This window comes from Drosophila nasuta, chromosome X, assembly GCF_023558535.2.
Source record: "Drosophila nasuta strain 15112-1781.00 chromosome X, ASM2355853v1, whole genome shotgun sequence".
Classification (NCBI taxonomy): Eukaryota; Metazoa; Arthropoda; class Insecta; order Diptera; family Drosophilidae; genus Drosophila; species Drosophila nasuta.
The window spans coordinates 373,369-395,400 of NC_083459.1; the positions used below are offsets into that span (position 1 = coordinate 373,369).

The 22,032-nt window shown below is 37.1% G+C and overlaps 1 protein-coding gene across 3 annotated transcripts in view; it reads right to left on the reverse strand.

Annotated features, from left to right (window-relative positions):
* LOC132797221 (thyroid receptor-interacting protein 11) overlaps window positions 1–22,032 on the reverse strand; it is a 34,182-nt gene that overhangs the window by 3,648 nt on the left and 8,502 nt on the right. For 2 of the 3 annotated variants that reach the window (XM_060808821.1, XM_060808823.1), the window contains exons 3-4: window positions 2,019–4,846; window positions 20–183 (exon numbers count right to left, since the gene is read on the reverse strand). In XM_060808821.1, the coding sequence (XP_060664804.1) occupies window positions 20–183; window positions 2,019–4,846 (2,992 nt within the window). Of the gene's footprint in view, window positions 1–19; window positions 184–2,018; window positions 4,847–11,213; window positions 11,364–22,032 lie in introns of those variants that run through there. The other variant, XM_060808822.1, reaches the window with a different exon arrangement.

Here is a 22,032-nt window from a genome sequence, read left to right on the forward strand (position 1 = left end):
GTTGAAAGCTCTAACAAACCATTCTGAAATTGTTCTAGTGCGCATTGCAGATTGGTCAGCGCCGCCTGTTGCTTCAGCTCACGATCCTCGAGCACTCCCAGTTTGGTCAGCAGCTCATCGCGTTGTTGCAGGAGCAGCGCGTGTTGTGCCTGCAGCGTCTCCGCCTGCTGATTGGCCCGGATGCTGTGCAGCGACAAAGAAATTGACAATGAATTGTTAAGCATTAATATAGCAATAGTTGTTATTATGAAGTAATAATACTAGGGTCACTGTGATTACATTTTATTTACTTGTTTGTTTTCAGAAAAGGCAGAATTAACTAAAAGCAAGTGAGAAAGCTGCAGTCGAGTATGCTCGACTGTGATATACTTGTTATCCATATTAATATTAAAATAAAATAATTAATATACGGCGATAAATACTAGAAATATACTAATGGGTATGTTTGGTATATTTTTGTATATTTACATAGTACTCGAGTGTCAAATATACAAAATTGGGAGTATTTTTACGGTATATTATTTGGTATATTTTAAGAATAACAACTTACCGTAATAACTTACAGTCGAGCACTCTCAACTGAAACTTTGTTACTTGTTTATTAATTATGGTGTCTTTAAAAATAAAAAGCACTGTCTTCAACTATATTTAATCCAACTCTTATAATCACCGAAATATCGATGTTTATGTGACTGGACAGACAGATAGACAAGATTGCTAATACTAACTCAACAGCTGCACTCTATTATATATTGCAGCCCAAATTATTGTATAGACATTGGCTACATTTTTATTTATTATTTATGTTGTATATACTATAAAAGCAAAAACCCTGTCTTCATATTGTATATTTACTCCAACTCTTTTATCAATCAAGATATTAACAGACAGATAAATTGCTTAATATTAACTCAACTGCAGCTGAAATGATTATATTGAAATTGGCTGCACAACTATCGCAAATATTGCATTATTTTTAATATTTTCAAGTTGTAGATTTACAGTTACTTTAATTAGCAAAGTGAACGCACGTGTTGCCGCTAATTTCCGTTATTGGCTGTTATCGATAATAATCGATGATTTTATTAGTTCGAAAACAGAGCGAATGCAATTAGCACATACAGCCAGACAGACAGACAGGCAAGTGCTTGAGCTCATGCTTAAATGTCGCCGTCTCGCCGCGACGCTTATCGACAGCGTGACTTGGGGCGAATTGCTTTTTATAATGGTGCACGAACAGCGAATGATGAATCAGCAACGGTCTACTTGATCCACTAGTATAAAATATAATATTCTTTTTAGTGAGGTATTATTCTTAAAATATACTAAATGAATAATCAAGAAATACTAAAATATACCAATGATTATATTCGGTATTATATTCGAAATATGCCATAGATAACCAGAAATTAAAAGAGACAGTCGTGACCACTAATGAGATAGTGAAAATACTCAATCACACACCTTGCCGATGGCTATATTTGGTATATCGATATACTGTTATTCTTAACATACACGAAATTAATAATCTCAGAAATACTTAAATATTCCGTTATATCGATTTAATATTATTCTTAAAATATATACCCAAATATTCATATACCCAAATATTCGGTATATCGTATACTGTTAATCTTAAAATACACGAAATTAATAATCTCAGAAATATTCCGTTATATCGATTTAATATTATTCTTAAAATATACCAAATTCATATACCCAAATATTCGGTATATCGATATACTGATAATCTTAAAATACACGAAATTAATAATCTCAGAAATATTCCGTTATATCGATTTAATATTATTCTTAAAATATACCAAATATATATATATGAACCCAAATATTCGGTATATCGATATACTGTTATTTTTAAAATATACCAAATGTCCGATGGATATATTCGGTATAAAGATATACTATGACATTCAAAATATGTCATAGATAACTAGAAATTATAAGAGATAGTTGGTAGCACTAACTAATGAGACACAGGGAAATTCTCAATCACTCACCTTGCTGAGGTGTAGGCGGTGCTGGACTTGGACACCTCCTGCTGAAGGGCCGTCTGCTTGGCACGCGATTCATCGAGTTCACGCTGCAGCTCGACGCTCTCCTGAGTGTGCAGCTCCTCGATCTCAAGCAGATGGGCACGCAATCGCTCGAGATCACGTTGCACATTCGCCTGTTGCTCCTGAGATTCGACCTGCTGCTGTTGCAGTAGCCGTTGATTCGTCTGCTCCGTGAGCAAATTTGTGGTGAGTATGTCGGACTTTTCCTTGAGGAAATTGATCTGATCGCAGAGCTTTTCACGCTCCTTCAGCTGCTCCCCCAGCTGCTGCTCCAGCGGCTGCAATCGCTGTATCTCCGCATAGTATTGTGTGTTCTCCGCATGCTTCTGCTGCACCGCCATGATCAGCTCAAGCTTCTCCTTGTTCAGCGTCTCAAGTTGCGCCTTGAGCGGCTTCAATTCCAGTTCCAATGCTGCTGTGCTCTGCTCTCCGGCTTCTTGTGCCTGTTGCTTCAATTGGGCCTGGACTTTATCCAGCTGCGATTTCAACACTTCGCTCTGCTGCAACTTCTCCGCCTGCTGCTGGATTTGTGATTTGAATTCGACAAGCTGCGATTTCAACACTTCGATCTGCTGCAACGTCTCCGCCAGTTGTGTCTCCTTTTGCTGCAGTTGCTCAGCCAATTCGCTCTGCTCTCCGGCTTCTCTCGCCTGCTGCTTCAGTTGTGCCTTGACTTCTTCCAGCTGTGATCTCAGCACTTCGCTCTCTTGCAACTTCTCCGCCTGCTGCTTCAATTGTGCCTTGACTTCGTCTAGCTGTGATCTTAACAGTTCCATCTGCTGCAACGTCTCCGCCAGCTGCGTCTCCTTCCGCTGCAGTTGCTCAGCCAATTGCGCCACTTGCTCGCTCCTCTCGGCGCTTGTGCTCTGTTGCGACGATTTGATCAGCTCCAGCTGTGACTCCAACTGCTCCACTTGCTCTGTGCTCTGCAGCTGTTGCTGTTCCTGTGCTGCCAGCGTTTGCTTCAATTGTGCTTGCACCTCCGAGAGCTGCTGCTTGAGTGCATCAATTAGCAGCAGCTGTTCCTTTTGGCTCTCGAGCTGATGGCTAAGCAGCGATTGCTCCTCGTTCCGCTGCTGCAGCTGCAACTTGAGCTTTTCCACCTCCAGGGTTTGTGTCTTGAGATGCGTCAACTCTTGTTGCTTTTCCTTTAGCTGTGCCTCGTCTTGACTTCGCAGCTCGGCCAGCTGCTGTTCATTGGCTCTTGACTGCTCTAGCCACTGGAATTGCTGCTGCTGCAACTGGGATTGTGCCTCCTCCAGCTGCGACTCCAGCTGAGCGATGGTCTCCTCGTGGTGCTCCTCGATGGTCTCCAGTTTGTTGCGCTTGAACTTGTCCAGCTCGTTGAGCAGCAGCTCGTTGTTCTTCATCAGCTCGTCGCACTGCAGTATGTACTGCGATATGTCCGCCTCGAGGGTCTTCTTCTCGTGCTCCGCGATCAGCTGCTGATCCTGCAGATCTACCAAACGCTGTTCGGTGCTGTCCAAACGCTGCCAGCGCTCGTTGAGCAACCGATGCGTGCGGTCCAGCGCCTGTTCCGAGTTGTCAGCGAGCAACGCTTCGAGCAGGGATCGCAGCTTGTGCGGATCATTGTCAGCACTGACACCAACATCGTCCAGATCGAGATCCAGGTCGGTGATCTCCTGCTTCTCCTCGGCAATCGCCTGACGGAACTTGGCCTGGGCAATGCTCGCATCGAGCTCCTGTCGCAATTGACTGTTCTCGGCTCGGAGTGCACCTAGCTGCTGCTCCAGATCGTTGGCATGCGTCTCCTGATCGGCCTCGGCGTTCAGCTTGAGCTCCTGATTCTGCAGCATCAGCTGTTGCAGCTTGCGCTGTAGCTCCAGCTGCAGTTGCTCCTTCTCGCTCTCGCTGATCCGCAGTCGCGTCTCCAGCTCCGACAGCTGCTCGTTCAGCACGCTGCTGGCCAACTGACGCTCCAGGTCGCCATCCTGCAGCTTGGCATTGAGGGTCGAAAGCTCCGAAATGCGCGCCTCCAGCGAGACGAGCTTGTCCCGCAGCTTCTCCTTGCTCGGTGGCGTCGTGGCCTCCGTATCGGGATCTGGATCCGAGCTGGAGCCAGCCAACGCATCCGCGTTGCGCACCACAATGAACTCATCCTCGCTGTGTTTGCCCGTCGATGAGCTGTTCGATGACTCCGATGTCTTCTTCTCCTTGACCAGCTTGGCCAACTCTTCCAGCTCGCGCTTCAATTTCTCGCGCTCCGCTTCGGCCTGACGCACACGCTCGATCAGCTCGCCGTTGTCGGCGCCCCGTTTCTCCAGCAGCTGCTGCATCTCGGCCAGCTCGAGGACATTGCGTTGCAGCTCCTGCGACTGCTCCGCCACCCGCTGCTCCAGCTCCAACTGCGCCTGAGCCGCGCTCCTTTGCCGCTCCCGATCCTCCACTAACTGTGCTTGCAGCCGGGCCATGGCCAACTCATGCTCCACCAGACGATCGGCCTGCAGCTGCTTTAGCTCCGTCAGCTGCGATTGCAGCTGCGTCTTGTGGCCCAGCACATCCTGCATGGCCAGATCGTGCTGTGCGTCCAGTTCCTCCAATGAATTGCGCAGCTCCTCATTCTGCTGCTCCAGACTTGCCACCAAATCATTCAACCTTGACACATCGAGTGCCGCTGCAGCGCCATCGAGTGCCACGTCCACCATGCCGCTTCCTGTGATTGGTTGTGGTTTGCCTGTCGACTCTGTCGACTCCGAGCCCATGGGCTCCCAGCACCAGCTGTCCTCCACATTCTGCTCCTCGCCAGATTGCTGCGGAAAAGAGAGAGCAAAGAGATCGAAGATCTTGAAATATGTGGAAGAAAACGAAAGTATTCAAAATGTGATTCCACAACAACAGAGAAGATTCATTAAAGTACAAAAAAGCAAGTAAGAAAGCTACATTCGAGTGTGCAGGATTGTGATATACCTGCTACCCAACTTGAATATTAGTATTATTCTTAAAATATACCAAATATTACCAAGATCATATTTGGTATATCGATGAAGTACTACATTCGAAATATACCATACAGGTCCAATTATACCACATTGTCAGCCTAAGTAGCCAAATTACAATTGCAATCGCTGTAATTTTCCATAAGTTCATTTCTTAAATAACTTTTAAAATTTTGTCTGATCGCAATCAAATTCTGTGGAACCAGAAACACTATAGTTATTATTGTCTATAACAAAATTCGCAATTCTACCTTCAAAATTATGTTTGTTATTCGATTTTTGTCGATTTGCGGGGGCGGAAATGGGCGTGGCAAAAATTTGAAACAAACTTGATCCGTTGTAAACATAACAAGTGATGTCAACAAAATATATCTCTTATAGTCTCTGATATATAGGTGTTCATAGGGTCAAACAGTATTGACGCTGATCAAGAATTTATATACTTTATAGCATCGGAGATTCTTTCTTCTAAATGTTACAGACATTTCCCGCCGGCCGAAAATGAATTTCACAACTAAATATTAAATAAACCATGATTCATCCGTACTAAATATTATCTAAATGCATAGTTTGTTGACTACATTTAAATGTATCTGTTCTTCTCATTCTTATCTATTATGAACAACTACATTACTTTTGCTCTCTATCTTTAATATACCATCCTATCAAATTTTCCTTTCTATAATTGAATTGTCATTGTCTTCTATATAATTAATGCGAAAATTTCCTATCGTCTTAATTTCTCATTTCATATTTAGACAACATTAGAAAATATTTTTACTTTGTTAATTTTGACTATTATGATAATTCTCATTTTCAATGTTATCCCAAAAATCAAAATACCGGGTTTCCGGTTTATATTGCTAAATAGAATAGATTTTTCCCACTTCACATTTCTACCAAGCTTATATATTCCGGTACATTCCAAATATATATTATACAGAAATTCCCCTTGTTTCAATTATTTCCAACGACTTTATTAGGTTTCTAGCCAATTGTTATATTATGGAAAATATATTCTTTGCACTGAAAAATATTTGTTTTATCTCTCTAATTTGAACCAACACGATATTTAATTATCCCATAAATAAAAAAGTCCCCTTATTTCGATAACTTTCTACAGCCATACTTGATTATTCTACTACATTGTACAATAGATGTTCATACTTTAAAATACCATTTCTACCATACTGATCTTTTCAACTACCTTCAAATTAGTTGATATGCAGAAATTCCCCTTATTTCAATTATTTTCTTAGGTTATTCTATTATTCCTTATAAACAAACGGATAACAAATTTGTTACACTCGAAAATATTTTTGTACCTTGCTAGACATATTTCATTATAACTAAAACAAAAAAAAATCCCTTATTTCGCTAAAGTTCTACAACTATATTCGATTATTCTATTGCCACCTAGAATAATACATTTTTACATCCTCAAATTTTCTTTCTACCATGCTAATCTTAACTTAAAAATATTTTGTAAGCTTTATTAGTCAAGCTTTATAATGTTTTTATGCAGAAGTTCCCCTTATTCCGATTGCTAAATTAGACCATTCTATTCCAACCTTATGGCTGATTTTTTTTAGTAGAAGAATATATTTTATGGACTCGAAAATATTTATTTTATCTTGGTAATTTTAACTAAGACGATATATCATAAACGAAAACAAAATAATCTCACGAAACACGAAAAATCCCCTTATTTCGATTAAATTTGGACTTTTTATGTTTGCTTGTTATATAGTTATACCCCTCACAGCAAAATTATGCTAGACGATCGGTTTATGAATATATAATGAATATATAGCTTTTAGAGCGATAAACTTAAATATGTTACCAGATTTTCAATGGGGAAACCAAACACAACTGTACCAGGAACTGTATAACTTTAAAAAAAGTGAGAAATCCTAGCCACATAACCGAATCGAAAGCATCTTTCATTTGTAAACGACGCATCAGGTGGTGATCATTGGTTTTACCGCGTGAGACATGATCACGTTAATGAGTTTATGAAAGAGTCTCGCGTCGAGCTAAAGTCGGGGCGAGTTGAAAGATGGCCGACGCAAAGCGATTCGACAACGAAATGCGATAAGGTAAAGTTTCGCAGCACGATGGTAAGAAAGCAACAGCAACAGCAACAGCAACAAAATCGTCATAAAAACCCATGACGATGATGACTGGTTGCTTGGTTGCTCGGTTGGTTGCTTGGTTGGTTGCTCGGTTGTTGGGCGCAAAGGAAAGCATAGTAACAGAAACAGAAACAGAAACAAAAACAATAACGAACGAGAAGCCAAAATGGCTGATCGTAAACGGAGCAAATTTAATTAAAATTAGCACAACAAAAGAAGGTCGAAGATATGTGGGCGTGGCAACGGCAACAGCAACGGCAACGATAAGAACTAGCATGCAGGCAAAGGCAGAGTATACAAATACTATATATGTTGGGTATATAGATACAATATAATTTGTATAATTATGTGCATATATTATACGCATAAGTATTCTATAGACACCTGTACAAACTGGGTTATCTTCACACAGGCATGTAACGATGTGTGTGTGCGGGTGTGAAAAACACTTGTGTTTCATAAACAAATATTAGTAAAATTATTCATAAGCCGGACGACAAAGTACTAGACTGTCTCACTCTCTCTCTTTCGCTCTCACAGAGACAATCGATCATGTTGTGCGTCAGTGTGTGAGGTAGGGAGACACATATCCAAAACTAGAGACAAATACAGCCAAAGCAAATACATACATATGTACACACGTATATATCTCTATGTATACATAGCATATGTACACAGCGAGTACATAGCATAGACAACCGAAATGCAAACACGGCAATGCCTCTAATAACAACAATAAACGAGAGCAACACAACGCCAACAAAATGTCAGACAGATAAGATAAAGAAAATGCCAACGCCAAGGGAAAGGCAACACATACACACGCAGATACAGCTACAGATACAGATACAGTCACCAGCCACAGATACAAGTACTGTGGAGTATAACTGAATTGAGGCAAGTACTTATTAGACGGCGGCAAACGGAAACGGAAGTAAACAGTTGTCAAAAAGAGAAATACACAACGAAAAAAAAAAAACACGTGTCAAAACTAAGAAGAAAACTTTAAAGTTTGCCTTTGTGCCAAAAGACTGCAGATACAAACTAACTTTATGTAAATATCGTTAATTACAAATACTATATATGTAGGGTAGATACAATATAATTTGTATAAAAAATTGTATCTAAAAATTGTCAACTTAAAAAATACTTCAAATATGCATACACTGAAAAAAGACCAGTTTTAATAATCAAAAACATTCGATTTAGCAAGTAAGAAAGCTAAATGCCCATTACCCATTATGAAAAACCAAAATAAATGAAGATACGGCAAAAATACTTAAAATATACCAAACGACATTTGGTATATTGATATAGAAGTACATTCAAAATATACCACAGAGCGAAATAAAATACCAGATTGTCATCCAAAGCAACTAATACTCAAAATAAGACCGAAAATACTAGACAAAGATTACAAATAATCTCGAATCCATCGAAATTCCAAGTTCTAGTTAGTCGAGCTTTCGTCAACCTTTCTTCGTTCTAGCCTGAGAATGTTCTGGACTCAAATGCTACGCGATTCGATGATAAATATTTTGTAAATAGAATGCTTAAGATATACAACCGAATAATTGAATGTGTATTAAATAATAAAATTAGTATACGGAAAAAAAAACACAATAAAATAGAATGTACAATATCTTAACCATATAATCTTAATTCCATAAGCTTCTTTTCTCCTACTAATAAGAATTAGGTCTTATATCAAATACTCTAGAAATTAAGACATGTTTTCTAACTGAAATATTTTCTGTTCTTCACGCATTTTTTAGACGAAATTTCCTAGTACGATGATTATCAAAACTTTTTTTACAGTGTAGAAGATATCCATATATTGAGAAGTCAACTAATGAATTCATAGAAAGAAAACAAAAACTATTATCAAACACTTGTTTACAAGTCGACAAAATTATAGGTAGCACAAGTCAAGTTTTAATACATAATGAAGATTGATGATAGCTCAAAAATTCTACAATATTCTATAGATCTAGATAAATACCATTGATTTTAGAACACTGCCAATGACAAACGTATACGTAATAAAATTAAAATCCTCAGAAACAAATTTTATATAGCACATAAAATCGGTAAAATAAAAATAAAAGCAGAAATCCCATTAATATTTTTCCGAGAACAAATATTTCCAGTTCTTTGAAATCATTGACCTTATCGAGTAAGCAACAGAATTTTTATCAAGTGCAGCCAGGCAAATTGAGAGCAGCATAAGTATTAATGGATTTCCAAACATGTGCAATAAGTAATAAATAAATGAACGAGCAAACTTTAACTTTGTGGAATTGTAGACATTTTCCATTTGAGTTATTTTTCGTTTTTTCGATTTTTTTTCGTTTTTGCGTTAAAACCTTATCAATGTCAATTGGCACGATGAGGGGAAGGCATTATGCTATGGAATTCTACAGAAATGTGAGTCAACTTTGGTTAATGAGTAAATCTAAGAAATATTTGAAGTATGTACATATATCATGCAGTAATAGTAATGGTAACAATTCATTTTATAATTATATCAAGAGGGTGCTACAGATATAGTATTTGCTTGATTTTGTTTTCTGTTTCTGTTTCTGTATCTGTTTGTTTCTTAGTAGTTTCTGCGATTTGTCATACACATTTTAGTAGTAGAACTCCGCTGTCATTGCCATTGGCATTGGCTGGTTGGGCCCGCAGCTATAGCAGCTATAGCAGCGACTGGCGACTGCGATTGGGACTGGAACTTATCTTATCGTTGGCGTGCCCAGTGCCATAAACCCCAGCCCAACAGGTTCGCGGCAAATGGAAAGTATTGCGATGGGTTCCATATGCCATATGCCCCAACTAAGCCTGCGTCAATTTGATTGTTTATAAATAAATATTGGAACAATTATTGCCTCGCACTGAATCATTGCCAGCGTGCTCAGGAGGATGAAGGGTTCAAAGCGCCTCGTTGGTCGTTGGTCGTCGGTCAAAGAGGCCCCGGGGGAACGATACTCGTATAATGTGTACACATGCATACATACATACATATAAAAGTATCGTTTCATATCGTATTTTGTGAAACTCAACCATCTGCCAAAAGTAATTGCTGTTTGACTTTGGCTTTGAGTTTTAGTGTAGATCTCTGATTTCTCTGCGTCCAGTTCGTGTTCGGTTGCATTCTCCCGAAACGTCGAAATGCAATTGCGGAATTCGCCAAAAACGATACCAAGAAATGCATCCAATCCTCAACAACAGAGGAGCAGATGCCATAGCAGTCAGACGGTGTCGTAGCAAGCAGCTTTTGGGTGGCGCACACAAGCTGCGGCATTCAACTCAACGAAACTTGACGAAACTATCCTATTCATTCGTCACTTTTGTGTACAGCTAAGCGAGTAATCGTCAAGTTTGAAGTTCTTAGACCTCGAAAGCTATTAACAATTAAATTATGATGTTCAAAGTTGGCGATTGCTATCTGAAACTTGTTCCCAATACACACACACACACACACACACACACACACACACACACACAGTGCACTAAAGTCGTATATATTTATAAAGTAACTACAAAAATTTGAACAATTTTCGGTCATTGAATACCACTCAGCGTTTGTTGGGTGTACTAAATGACTAAAAAAGAATACCCTGTGTACAGGGTAAAGATCATTGAAAAGAACTTCGTGAGTTAATAGGATCTACTTCAAGCAGTTGCACGTACAAAGTACGATGATAAGTTTTAGCAATTTTATGGGTACAGGGTATTAAAATTATAATTTAATGCACGCAGTGCAAAAACCAAAACCAAAATAAAAACAGCAAAAATTATAACATACAACGCTAATAAGAGGAGATGTCAAGTTGAGACAAAAGTTAAGACAAAAGTCGAGAAGTCAAGGCAACAACAACAACAACAACAATGACAACGATATCTCGTTGCTGACCAGACACTTCTGTGAAACAGTCATAAGCAAGTACAAGTTAAAAGTACTCGTATTCGTACTTACACATACATATGTAAATATAATGAGAATTAGCAAAAAAAAACCCAAAACACAAAGCAAAAAAAAAACTTACATTTTGTCGGCTGTCAGCAAAATTTTAATATTTGATTTGGCAGCTCTGAGAATTTATGGCGCTCTCTGTCACAAAGTCTCGCGTCGAAGTTTTCCGTTTAAAAGTGTTTTAGTGTTTTTAATTTTTTTTTTTTTGCTGTTTGTACAAGAATTTAGTTGCAGTTTCCGCGACAAAAAAAAAATCAAACAACGAACAAAAATACAAACAAAAAAAAAATAGAAAAAACTGTAACTAAATTATAGTAAAGTACGTAGAACGGAAAAAAACCCGGTTAATTTTCACTTGACAAGGCACTGAACGGTGAGCGGCAAAACAAAAAAAATATATATACAGCGACGTCAACGACGACAAACAAATGACAACGACGATTGGCGATTGGCAGCGACGTCGTTGCGTTTTTTGGTTTTTACTATTTTTGATCGTTTGAAATCTTTTTTTTGCGTTTTTGTGCAACAACTTTAGCAAGCACGGAAAAAAATAGTCAAGTAAAGTAATGTGCCCTAAACAACAAAACTGTTTATGGTTTTTTTTTTTTTTTGTGTGTGTTAATGTTTAACCGGCAATAGTTGAATTTTTGTATTAGAACTTTGGTCCGGGTTCACGTCTTTCCCGCAACGCGACCGATCGACGAGTGAACGCAATGCAGTGCGCCATGGGTGAAAATAGCAAAGCGCTGAGCGTTGAACGTTGAGAGTCGCGACACACACACACACACACGCAAACACACACACGAATGCCCGTATAGCCCACATACACACAACGATCGGTATCGATGTGTAGCCCGGCCCGATTACCCCGACCCGAAGTCAACAGCGCGTCGACGTCGTCGTCGTTGGCGTCGCTGCAGCGCATTGGCAGCGACAGCAAAGAGCAGCGCAACGATCAACGACCAACTGTTGACTCTCACACACACACACACACGCACACAATTGCTTGGGTTGCATGAGTGTGTGTGTGTGTGTGTGTGTCCGGCGGAGCTCTATGGCGATTCCTGTCGGCCAAGCGCCGCCCCGTCAGCACATTGCACCGTAAGCTTGAGAGTGAATTCGACAGTGTGTGTGTGCTGTCTCTGTATGTGTATGTATGTGTGTGCAATGGACTGTAGAGCTGCGTGGATCATCTGGAGCTTAGCCAGCATTTTGTATTTCATGTTTCCAATTTTAATAAACGCTAATCAACGAGAACTTAGAACATTATGAATGAACTGTACAAAATCAAAACTTTATGATTTCATAATAAGAAATTACAGTTCCATTAAAATTCACTTTTTTCGCTTTAATTTTCTCGATTACTTACAACATTTTACATTACTAAAACATTGCATTATTATTTGCTTCAAACTAATGAGATATTATATTAGTCAGATGTGTTTTAAATAAAGATATAACTAAATGAAACTACAGATTTTGCAAGATAAAGCAAGGATTGCAAAGAAGATTTCTATCTTTGACGCTATCAATCTCGAAACTTTTAGTTTTGTTGGATAGGAATGTTTGGAATCCTGGAATCTTTAAACTCTTTTTAGGGAAGAATACTAAGAATATATATGAAATATTTTATCTATTAATAAATTGTAATGAACCTTATTTAGGGGAACTGTATCTTCTGCCCTGATTCGATTGATCGCAGCGACATTAAAGAATGATATTCGTGATATGAAGTATTCATTTCCGTCTGGCTGCATTCGAGTTGCAGTTGGTGGGGGATTAACAATCTATTAGCTGCACATCGATCATCTAATCATATTCAAACAGAGTCAAGACATCGTCGTCCAGTTGTGCACACACATTTAACATTTTCCAATGTCCATAAGGTGTGAGTGTACCTAGATCCATGTGGATGCCATAATATATATGTATATATACATGTGTGTTAGTGTGTGTGAGTGTGAGTGTGCAACTTCGACTTGTGCTCTCCATTTCAAAACTCAAATAATGCGCGTCGGCTATTTAACTTGAAATTAAGTGACGTTTGTTGTAGTTGTTGTTGCTTTTTGGTAAAAGAGAAAAATACAAAAAAAAGAATTCTTGGTTTTTGTTGTTGTTGTTGTTGTTGTTGCTATTGCATGTGTACTTATTTCAGCCTTTGTTGTTGTCAACGAAGACAGAGACGGCGACGTCGTCGTCACTTTTATTTGCTTATTTTGCTCATTTTGTTTGTTCTCAACACCGACGTCAACGTCGTCGTCGACGTCGACTACGCTGCGACTGCGACTGCGACGTCCGCTGCGCTTTTTGTATGTATGTATGTTGCCCACAAGTGATCTCAAAATTTTAGTTTTAGTTTTAGAGATAGCAACAACTTGTTGGAAATGGGCAAACAAACATTAGCATAGGTGTCGCATCCAAGTGCTATATGTGTGTGTGTGTGTGTGTGTGTCTGTTTCTATGTGTGTGTGCCTCTCCAGATGGACAGTCTTAGATGTGCGCCATGTAGCATGGAGTCTAGGGTGTAGATACAGATACAGATACAGATACACTCCAAAAGCGCAAACTGTAACGCTTACACTGAGCGAAATTACAATTATTCAGGCAGAAATTTCATTTTCATCTCTCAATATTCACAAAAATATATAAATGTATGTAGTTTATACTTTACATTGAAGAAAGATCTTTCATTGCGATCACAAGAAATAAAGCTAGCATTTATCTCATTTCAATATTCGAATAAATATATATTTATCGATTCTAACTTCTGCTGTTTCAACGAAAAGCTATTTATCAAAAAGAAAATTTAATTGCAGAAACCCGTTCATCCGATTAAGACTATAAGAATAACAGCCACAATGGTAATATAATATTCCTCTTTTATACTTATATCATTCAATTCTTGAAGTAATATGCAATATACAAAACAAATCAACACTAACAGAACTCTTATTGCAGAAATCTGCTTTGACATTTGTGAATAAGAGCTAGCAAATTTGAAAGCAATATCACCTAATACTTAAACGAATATACAATTTAAATGATCAATATTCGACTATCTTAGCGAAAAACTTATCATCAATAGAAGAACTTTAGTTAAAGAAATATGCTAACAAGTTTATCTGTCCGTTCAGATATCTGAGACAATAAAAAACAGCTAGAAGAATTTTAAGTAATATTCTTACTTTATTAAATACTTGAAAAAAATATAAAATTAAATTCATTACTTTCCAGCCGCATTAAAATAACTTTAATTGAGAAAATGTGCCAGCAATATTCCTCTTTTATATATCTGCTCCAATAATCGAAGAAGTATATAATCATAATCTCTCATTGTTATCGAACAAATCAGTATCGAATCGAAGTTGGTTTTTTAGCAGTGTAATTAAGGCTAAGCATCAGCATCAGCATTTAACAGCTGAGGAGCATAGCAAAGCGGGCTCGTCTAGTTGGATAGGATGTATCTATATAGAGATGGTGCGAATATAGTTTTTGTTTTTGTTTTATCTCTTAGCACATTTGCAATGCAGCTTTATTCCTGCTGTCAGCGAAATTGTGCAAATTCTAGAGCACATTTGTGGACTTCTTCTAACGCCACGACTCAACTCGACTCGACTCGCCTCGAGTCGAAAATATGCAGATAGCTAGATACGTGAATATATATCCACATATATGTATGTATGTGTGTGTGTGGGTATATAACGACACACATACTTCAAAGTTCTATATGGCCACGTCGTTGACTTTTAAACGGGGCTGTTAATGTAGCTTTGTTTTTTTGTTGTTGTCGTTGGTGTTGGTGTTGTTGTTGTTGTTGTTGTCGTTGTATTGCGATCGAGCGTCTGTGTTTAATTAGCAGATAAAAATACAGTGAAGTATACCTGACTCGACATCACTCGCTCCCTTTCGCACACTCTGTTACGCTTCAATTTCAGGAGCTCTCTTTCGCACCCTTTGCCAGTTGCCAGCTGCCAGTTGCTGGCACGATATCAGCAACAGCAACAGCAACTGGCAACAACAACAACAGCAACAGCAACAAGCCCCAAACTCATAGCCAGAGACCCGCAGAGCACAAGCAAAGCGCAAAACACACGTTGCAGGCGTTAATTAGTTTTGGGGGGCTTTTCCTTTATCAGCAACAGTCACAGAAACAAGTTACAAGTTCTGTTTTCTTTTCTGCTTTTCTGTTTTTCTGTTTTTTTTTTCCTTTTTGTATTTGTTTGTTCTAATGCGTTTCGTTCTGTTACAAATGCAAATCGAATTGTTGCCAGGTTCTGCATTGTGATATTTGAAAATAAAAAGGAAAAGAAAACTTAAGACGCAACTCGGGCGGCTCAATGGCGCCAATTTTGTCGACCCAATTGTATAAATTGTACATATTCCAGGAAAACAGCCGTCAACAAAAAAAAAAACAAATAATAAATCTACAGTCGAGTGTGCTAAACTGTGAGATACCCTCTACCCATTTTGAATAAAAGCTAAATCGCGCAAAAAAAATACTAAAATATATACCGGATTGTGAGCGGCTCGTTACCCAGCTAAAAGCTAAACCATTCGGTATTATTCTAAAAATATATCGAAAAGAAATACTAAAATATATCGAAGAAAATACTAAAATATGTATATCGAAAATCCTATTTAGTAGATCGATATTATGTTTAATATATATCATAAAGCACAAAATATACTAGATATGAAACTAAGTCGTTTAGTATTATTGAAATACTATATATACCAAAAATACTGAAATACACGGAAGACTAAACATATTTGGTATATCGATATTGCGTTCAAAACATATCATAAAATTCAAAATATACCAGATTGTGAGATGTCAGCTGCGGTATTATTTTACGAATATGCCAAAATTGTATACCGAAAAATACTGAAATATACCAAAGACAATATTTGGTATATCAATATTACGTTGAAAATATATCATAAAGTTCGAAATATACCAGATTGTGGGATGCCCCTATCCATTTTTATTAAAAGCAAAATAGTCAAATCAATATATCTAAGACTATATTTAGTATATCGATATTCCGCTTAAAATATACCATAGAACTCAAAATATACCAGGTTGTCATATGGTCCATATCAAGTAAATAAGTTCTACAACATTTAAGCGATTGTAATGCAATTTTTGGGAATTATAAATAGTGTAGATATTATTGTAAGTACTAAAAATCGACTTTAGCTTGTTATTAACATTGCCAGCATAATGTTATAACAGCCTTTTACTCTATTCGTAGCGGGTATAGAAACAAATCGATATGCTATATATGAAATAAGATGGAAGAGCGATATATGTATGTGGAGTATAGGCAAAGCAGATCAAAATTGAGGCCAAGTCGAGGCTGTGTTTAAACAGATACAAGATGCTAACGAACTGCAAAGATAATAAATATTTAAATTGTATTTTATTTGCACACGTTCGATCAATATGTGGCAAACGAGCCGCAGTCGCATAGCTTACAAATGTGTGTGCGTGTGTGTGTGTGTGTGTGTGGAGAGTCGCCTCTATCCATAGATACCAAGCAAATGTATCTTACACGGATGCGGATGCATAATGATCAATGACAAAAAAAACTTTGTCTGCCTGTGTCTCTGTCTCTGTTGACGTCTCAAAATGTTTAAAGTTTATCTAGAGCGGGGCAAACAGAGCTACAGCTACACAAAGATATGAAGATACATAGATATAGATGCAGATACATAGTTACACAGATACCTATACATATTTATATGTACGTGTGCGTGCATGTGTGTGTGTGTGTGTATACAGAGCATGTTGTTAGTGCGTTCTCTTTGGTACATAGCACTTGGAATGGATCGTTGTCGGTACCTGGTGGCACGTCACGGAGAATCGACGCCGCCGCCGACTCACAACTAATAACAATAACAACAACAACATCAAGTCGAGCTATGGCAAATGGACAATCGGTGAGCCGCTTTGTATTGGCATCCATTTAACACATTGCTGTTAAAATTCAGACAAGAAATCAAATTCAAATAACGCGCTTCAATTCCAAACCAAACGAATACCGAGTCGAGTCGAGTCAGCTCAAGAGTTGGGAGCAAACTCGGTCATTAGATTGCCCCTCTTTGGTCAGAGATGTGTCAGAGCACGCACGATACAAAAAACTTTAAAACTCGATTTATTCTTATTAATATACCACCTCAATTTGAATATTTACAAAAGAGTAAAATGGTGAAACGGAATTACTCTCAAAATATACCAAATTAATGTATACTGGGGAAATACCAAAATATACCGAAAGTCATATTTAGTATATCAATATACTAAATATACTAAATATATATATACATCAATTTGAATATTTACAAAAGAGTAAAATGGTGAAACGGAATTACTCTCAAAATATACCAAATTAATGTATACTGGGGAAATACCACAATATACCGAAAGTCATATTTAGTATATCAATATACTAAATATATTAAATATATATACCTCAATTTGAATATTTATAAAAGAGTAAAATGGTGAAACGGAATTACTCTCAAAATATACCAAATTAATGTATACTGGGCAAATACCAAAATATACCGAAAGTCATATTTAGTATATCAATATACTAAATATACTAAATATATATACCTCAATTTGAATATTTACAAAAGAGTAAAATGGTCAAACGGAATTACTCTCAAAATATACGAAATTAATGTATACTGGGGAAATACCAAAATATACCGAATGTCATATACTAAATATGGTACACTATTACATTCAAAATATGGCAGAATGTCTTCTACTTCTAAAATAATTCCTACAACTTTTACGACAAATTTTCGGTTCATATTGTATGCACTAAAAATTCCTATGTTATGCTTATTACAAAATATGCTCAAAATAAATGAATGAATATAAAATAAATGATTTTAAAACTAAATTGAATTATATAAGCATATTCAGCCTCTTTTCCGTCACTTCACTATAAATTTAAGGAATTTCCTTATTCTTAGCCAAAATACATCACTATAATGAAATCCCAATACGTGTTGCACACACACGTCCATCTCTAGTTGAGTCAAAGGCAGAGACAGAGACAGCGACAGCATCTGCCACAATGGTAGCGTTAACGGATGCGGTTGCACTACCGCGAGGCACAACACAGAGAGCCAGATACACAGATACACAGATACATGCAGCAAGTCTCAACCACAACACAAGCTCAACTTGACAGAGATGCCGAGAGCATTCAGACTACTCCAATGAATATTCACATGTGCCACAGGATATCCGGCGGCCATGTTGTTGTGTCGTTGACAATGGCATTTCGTGCCACAGAAACTTTGGCATTTCTTGTGGAAATAACAAAAGAGTTTTGGCAAAGATTTCAGCTACAAATTGTATTAAGTAATTTGAAAAACTCGTAGAATTTTTTTTGTAGTAATTTTTTGCATAAATTCTGAGCTGATTTTAATGCCAAAAAACAACAAAATTACTTAAAATTTCAACAAGTTATTTAAAAAAATTAAAAATTAAAGAATAAATTCTAAAATGCAGTGGAATTGAATTTATACATTGTTATATTATGGAGAATGAAGCGATCTATTATTAATTGTATTGCATCTTATGCAATAAACCACATAAAACAAAAATAACATTTGATCAATGCTTAAAAATTTAATTTTATTGGAATGTAACGAACTTTTACTAAGAAGCCGTAATAATAATCTTAACAACATAATATGATATTAATATACCGAAAGCCATATTTGGTATATCGATAGAATATCACTATAAAAATGCAATTTATTGGAATGTAGTGAACCAAGAAGCTGTAATAATAATCTCAGCAATATACCAAATTAATATACCGCAAGTTATATTTGGTATATCAATATAATATGACTATTTCTTAAATAACTCTTTCAACTTTTATCCGATCGTAATTTAGGAATCATAAAGACTATAGTATTCTAAATTACAATAACCTATATTTAAAGCACTTCTTTTTGATTTTGATTTAAAGCAAAATCGATTTTTATAATGCCAAACTTGCTGCGAATGTTCAGTATTATTTTATTATTCTGAACTAAATGCTATTATTGAAAAGAGTTCCTTTTGCTCTTTGATTGTCAAAGAAATAGCTATTTTAGTTCAAGCAGAATTGCATTTTAAGTCAAGTCAACTCACTGAATATAAGTTGGAATTTCTTCATTCACTGCGCTGCAAACTATGCTGTGATCTTTTATTTCTTTGCTTTGCTTTTCGCCTGACCCAGTGGCCCACATTGCTGTGCGACTTCCTGCTGCCACAAAGGAGAAAACCTCTTGGTTTGCTGGCTAATTGGAAAAACGCAAACCAAAAAAGCAACAAAAAATATATAAGAAAAAATGCGTTAGCACACTTTGTGTTTTGTCAGTCAAGAGATGGCAAAACCGACGATGACGATGACGATGACGACGACGTGACGCTTTGCGCAATTTGTTTAAAGATTTTATGGTCCATGGGTTATTTGGGCGTTCTAGTTTCAGGGATTTTCGATTTTAGTTGGCTGACTGACTGACTGGCTGGCCAAGCAGCCAGCAAACAAAACATATTTTCAATTTTGTTGTCGCTTTTCTGTTGCTGTTGCTGTTGCTGTTGCTGTGTTTATGCAACTGCGCGAGTTGCCAATAAAAACTTTAACGCAGTATTCGCTTTTGTGCTGCACTCTTCGCTCCCCCGGTTGGGGCTTAGTTGTTGGTTGTTACCCTGAGAAAAGCTTTGCACGTAGTTTTTCCAGTGCAAAAAGTCTGGGCTATAAATATGGGCGCTTAAATTTCGTCATTTATGGCCCGACTGGCCTGCAAACGAAAAATCTTTTCATAATTTAATGCTTATTAGCATTTGGCTTTGAACAAGAAACACTTGAGATGCTAACGGACGATGGAGAGGGAGGGAAAGGGGAAGGGGAAGGGGAAGGAGGCTCGAGGCAATGCGTCTGGTTACAGTCAATAATTGAGACTAGACCGAGGAGAGAACCGCAGCAGTTGTTGAGATTATGCGATAACATGTGAGAAAAACCACATGAAATACTAGTGAAAAAGCTGTTTAAAGATTTATTTCAATTTGCTAAAACAGCTTATAACTCCAGCCACTTGTTGTAGTCTGCAGTTCTCCTGAAAAGCTGTGTATTACATATTGTTTTATGCATATAGCCATCGAAACAATTTATGAGAACTGTACCTTAGACTATCGCAATAAGAATTGAAGTCAAGAGTAGCTCCATATTTAGTATATTAGTATTATTTGCAAATATGGTATGAAATTGAATTTATATATTATGATATTATGAAAAGTGAATCGATCTATTATTGTATTGCATATAATTCAATATAATTGCTAAAAAAAACTGAACACAATGCGTACGTTTATTAAGAAGTGGTAATAATAATCTTAACAATATACCAAATGAATATACCGATTTTCATATTTGGTATATCGATATAATATCACCATAAATTTTAAGTCTATTGGAATGTAAAGAACGTTTATTAAGTAGTAATAACCATCTCAAGAATATACCTAATGAATATACCGAAAGTCAGATTTAGTATATCAATATAATATCACAATAAAGTTAAAATTTATTGAAACGTTTATTAAGAAGTAGCACAAATAATTTGAACAATATATCAAATTAAAATTTAAATTAAATTTTGGTATATTCATAAAATATGACTATTTTTTTTGTTTTAATAACTTCTTCAACTTTTATCCGATCGCATCTTAGAAACCATAAAAAACTGTAGTTATTATTGAATGTATCAAATTATAGCTTTCATGACTGACATCTTCAAAACTATGCTTATACAAAAATAATGCAACAATCTGAAATCGAAACCAACTCAAAAATTTCTGATGTTATTCTTAATACTAAACACATGTTGTTGCCTATCGAAAATCTAGGAAAATAAATTATTTATTTTCATTTGTACTTGGATAATGTAAGAATTTTCTTTATCATGTTTGTTTTTTTCCCGCTACTTTGTGCCTTCAAGAAATGTATTTACCAAAATGGAATATATCATTTTATATGCTAAAAACGGATTATGTTGTAGGGTCGGGTATAATTTGTACTCTATATGTGGTATTTGTTAACTATAAAGAAAATTTGATTTTTTAATTGTTTTTTCTCCCCTTTATTTTGAAGTCAAATACCAGAGCTCGAAGGACAACATTGATCGATATCGGAGCACAAACTTAACCAACTAACTAACTTACTAACTAGCCAAGTAATTGATTGTGAGTACTTGGAATTATGTGGCTATGTGGCACATGTGGCAACAATGAGCCGCATGTGTCGCATGTAAGCACGTTTGCACCCATATAATTTAAGACGAAGGTTAAACAAGAGAATACAAAAAAAGCGAAGCGAGTCGAGTCGAGTTGAAAAACTTAGAATCGAGTATGAAAATTGAAATTTGAATGAAATCGTCAAGTCGAAATGCAGCTGCAGCTGCTGCCCGCATCGAGATATGAGTTGAATGTGTTTTGTGTGTGTGTGTGTGTGTGTGTGTGTGTGTGCTGAGGGGGACGTTGGAGGTTGGAGGTAGTAGGAGTCTAAACCATCGTTTAGGCCTCGGTCTAAGCCTCGTTACACACACGCGACGAGACAATTTGAATGCTTGTCGAGCTGAGCTGAGTTGAGCTGAGCGGAAGTTGTTGCAGCAGCGCCATCTGTGTGTGAATTATGACAATACAACCACATGTATATGTGTGTGTGTGTGTGTGTGTGTGTGTTCACAGGCCAAAATTGATTTGGACTCGGATTGGGACACTGTGCAATGGCATTGTTAGCTTCTCAGTTGGGCAGTTAGTGAAAATTGCTGCTCGCTTCGTTGATTGTTTATAGAAACCTACAGAAGCAACAGCA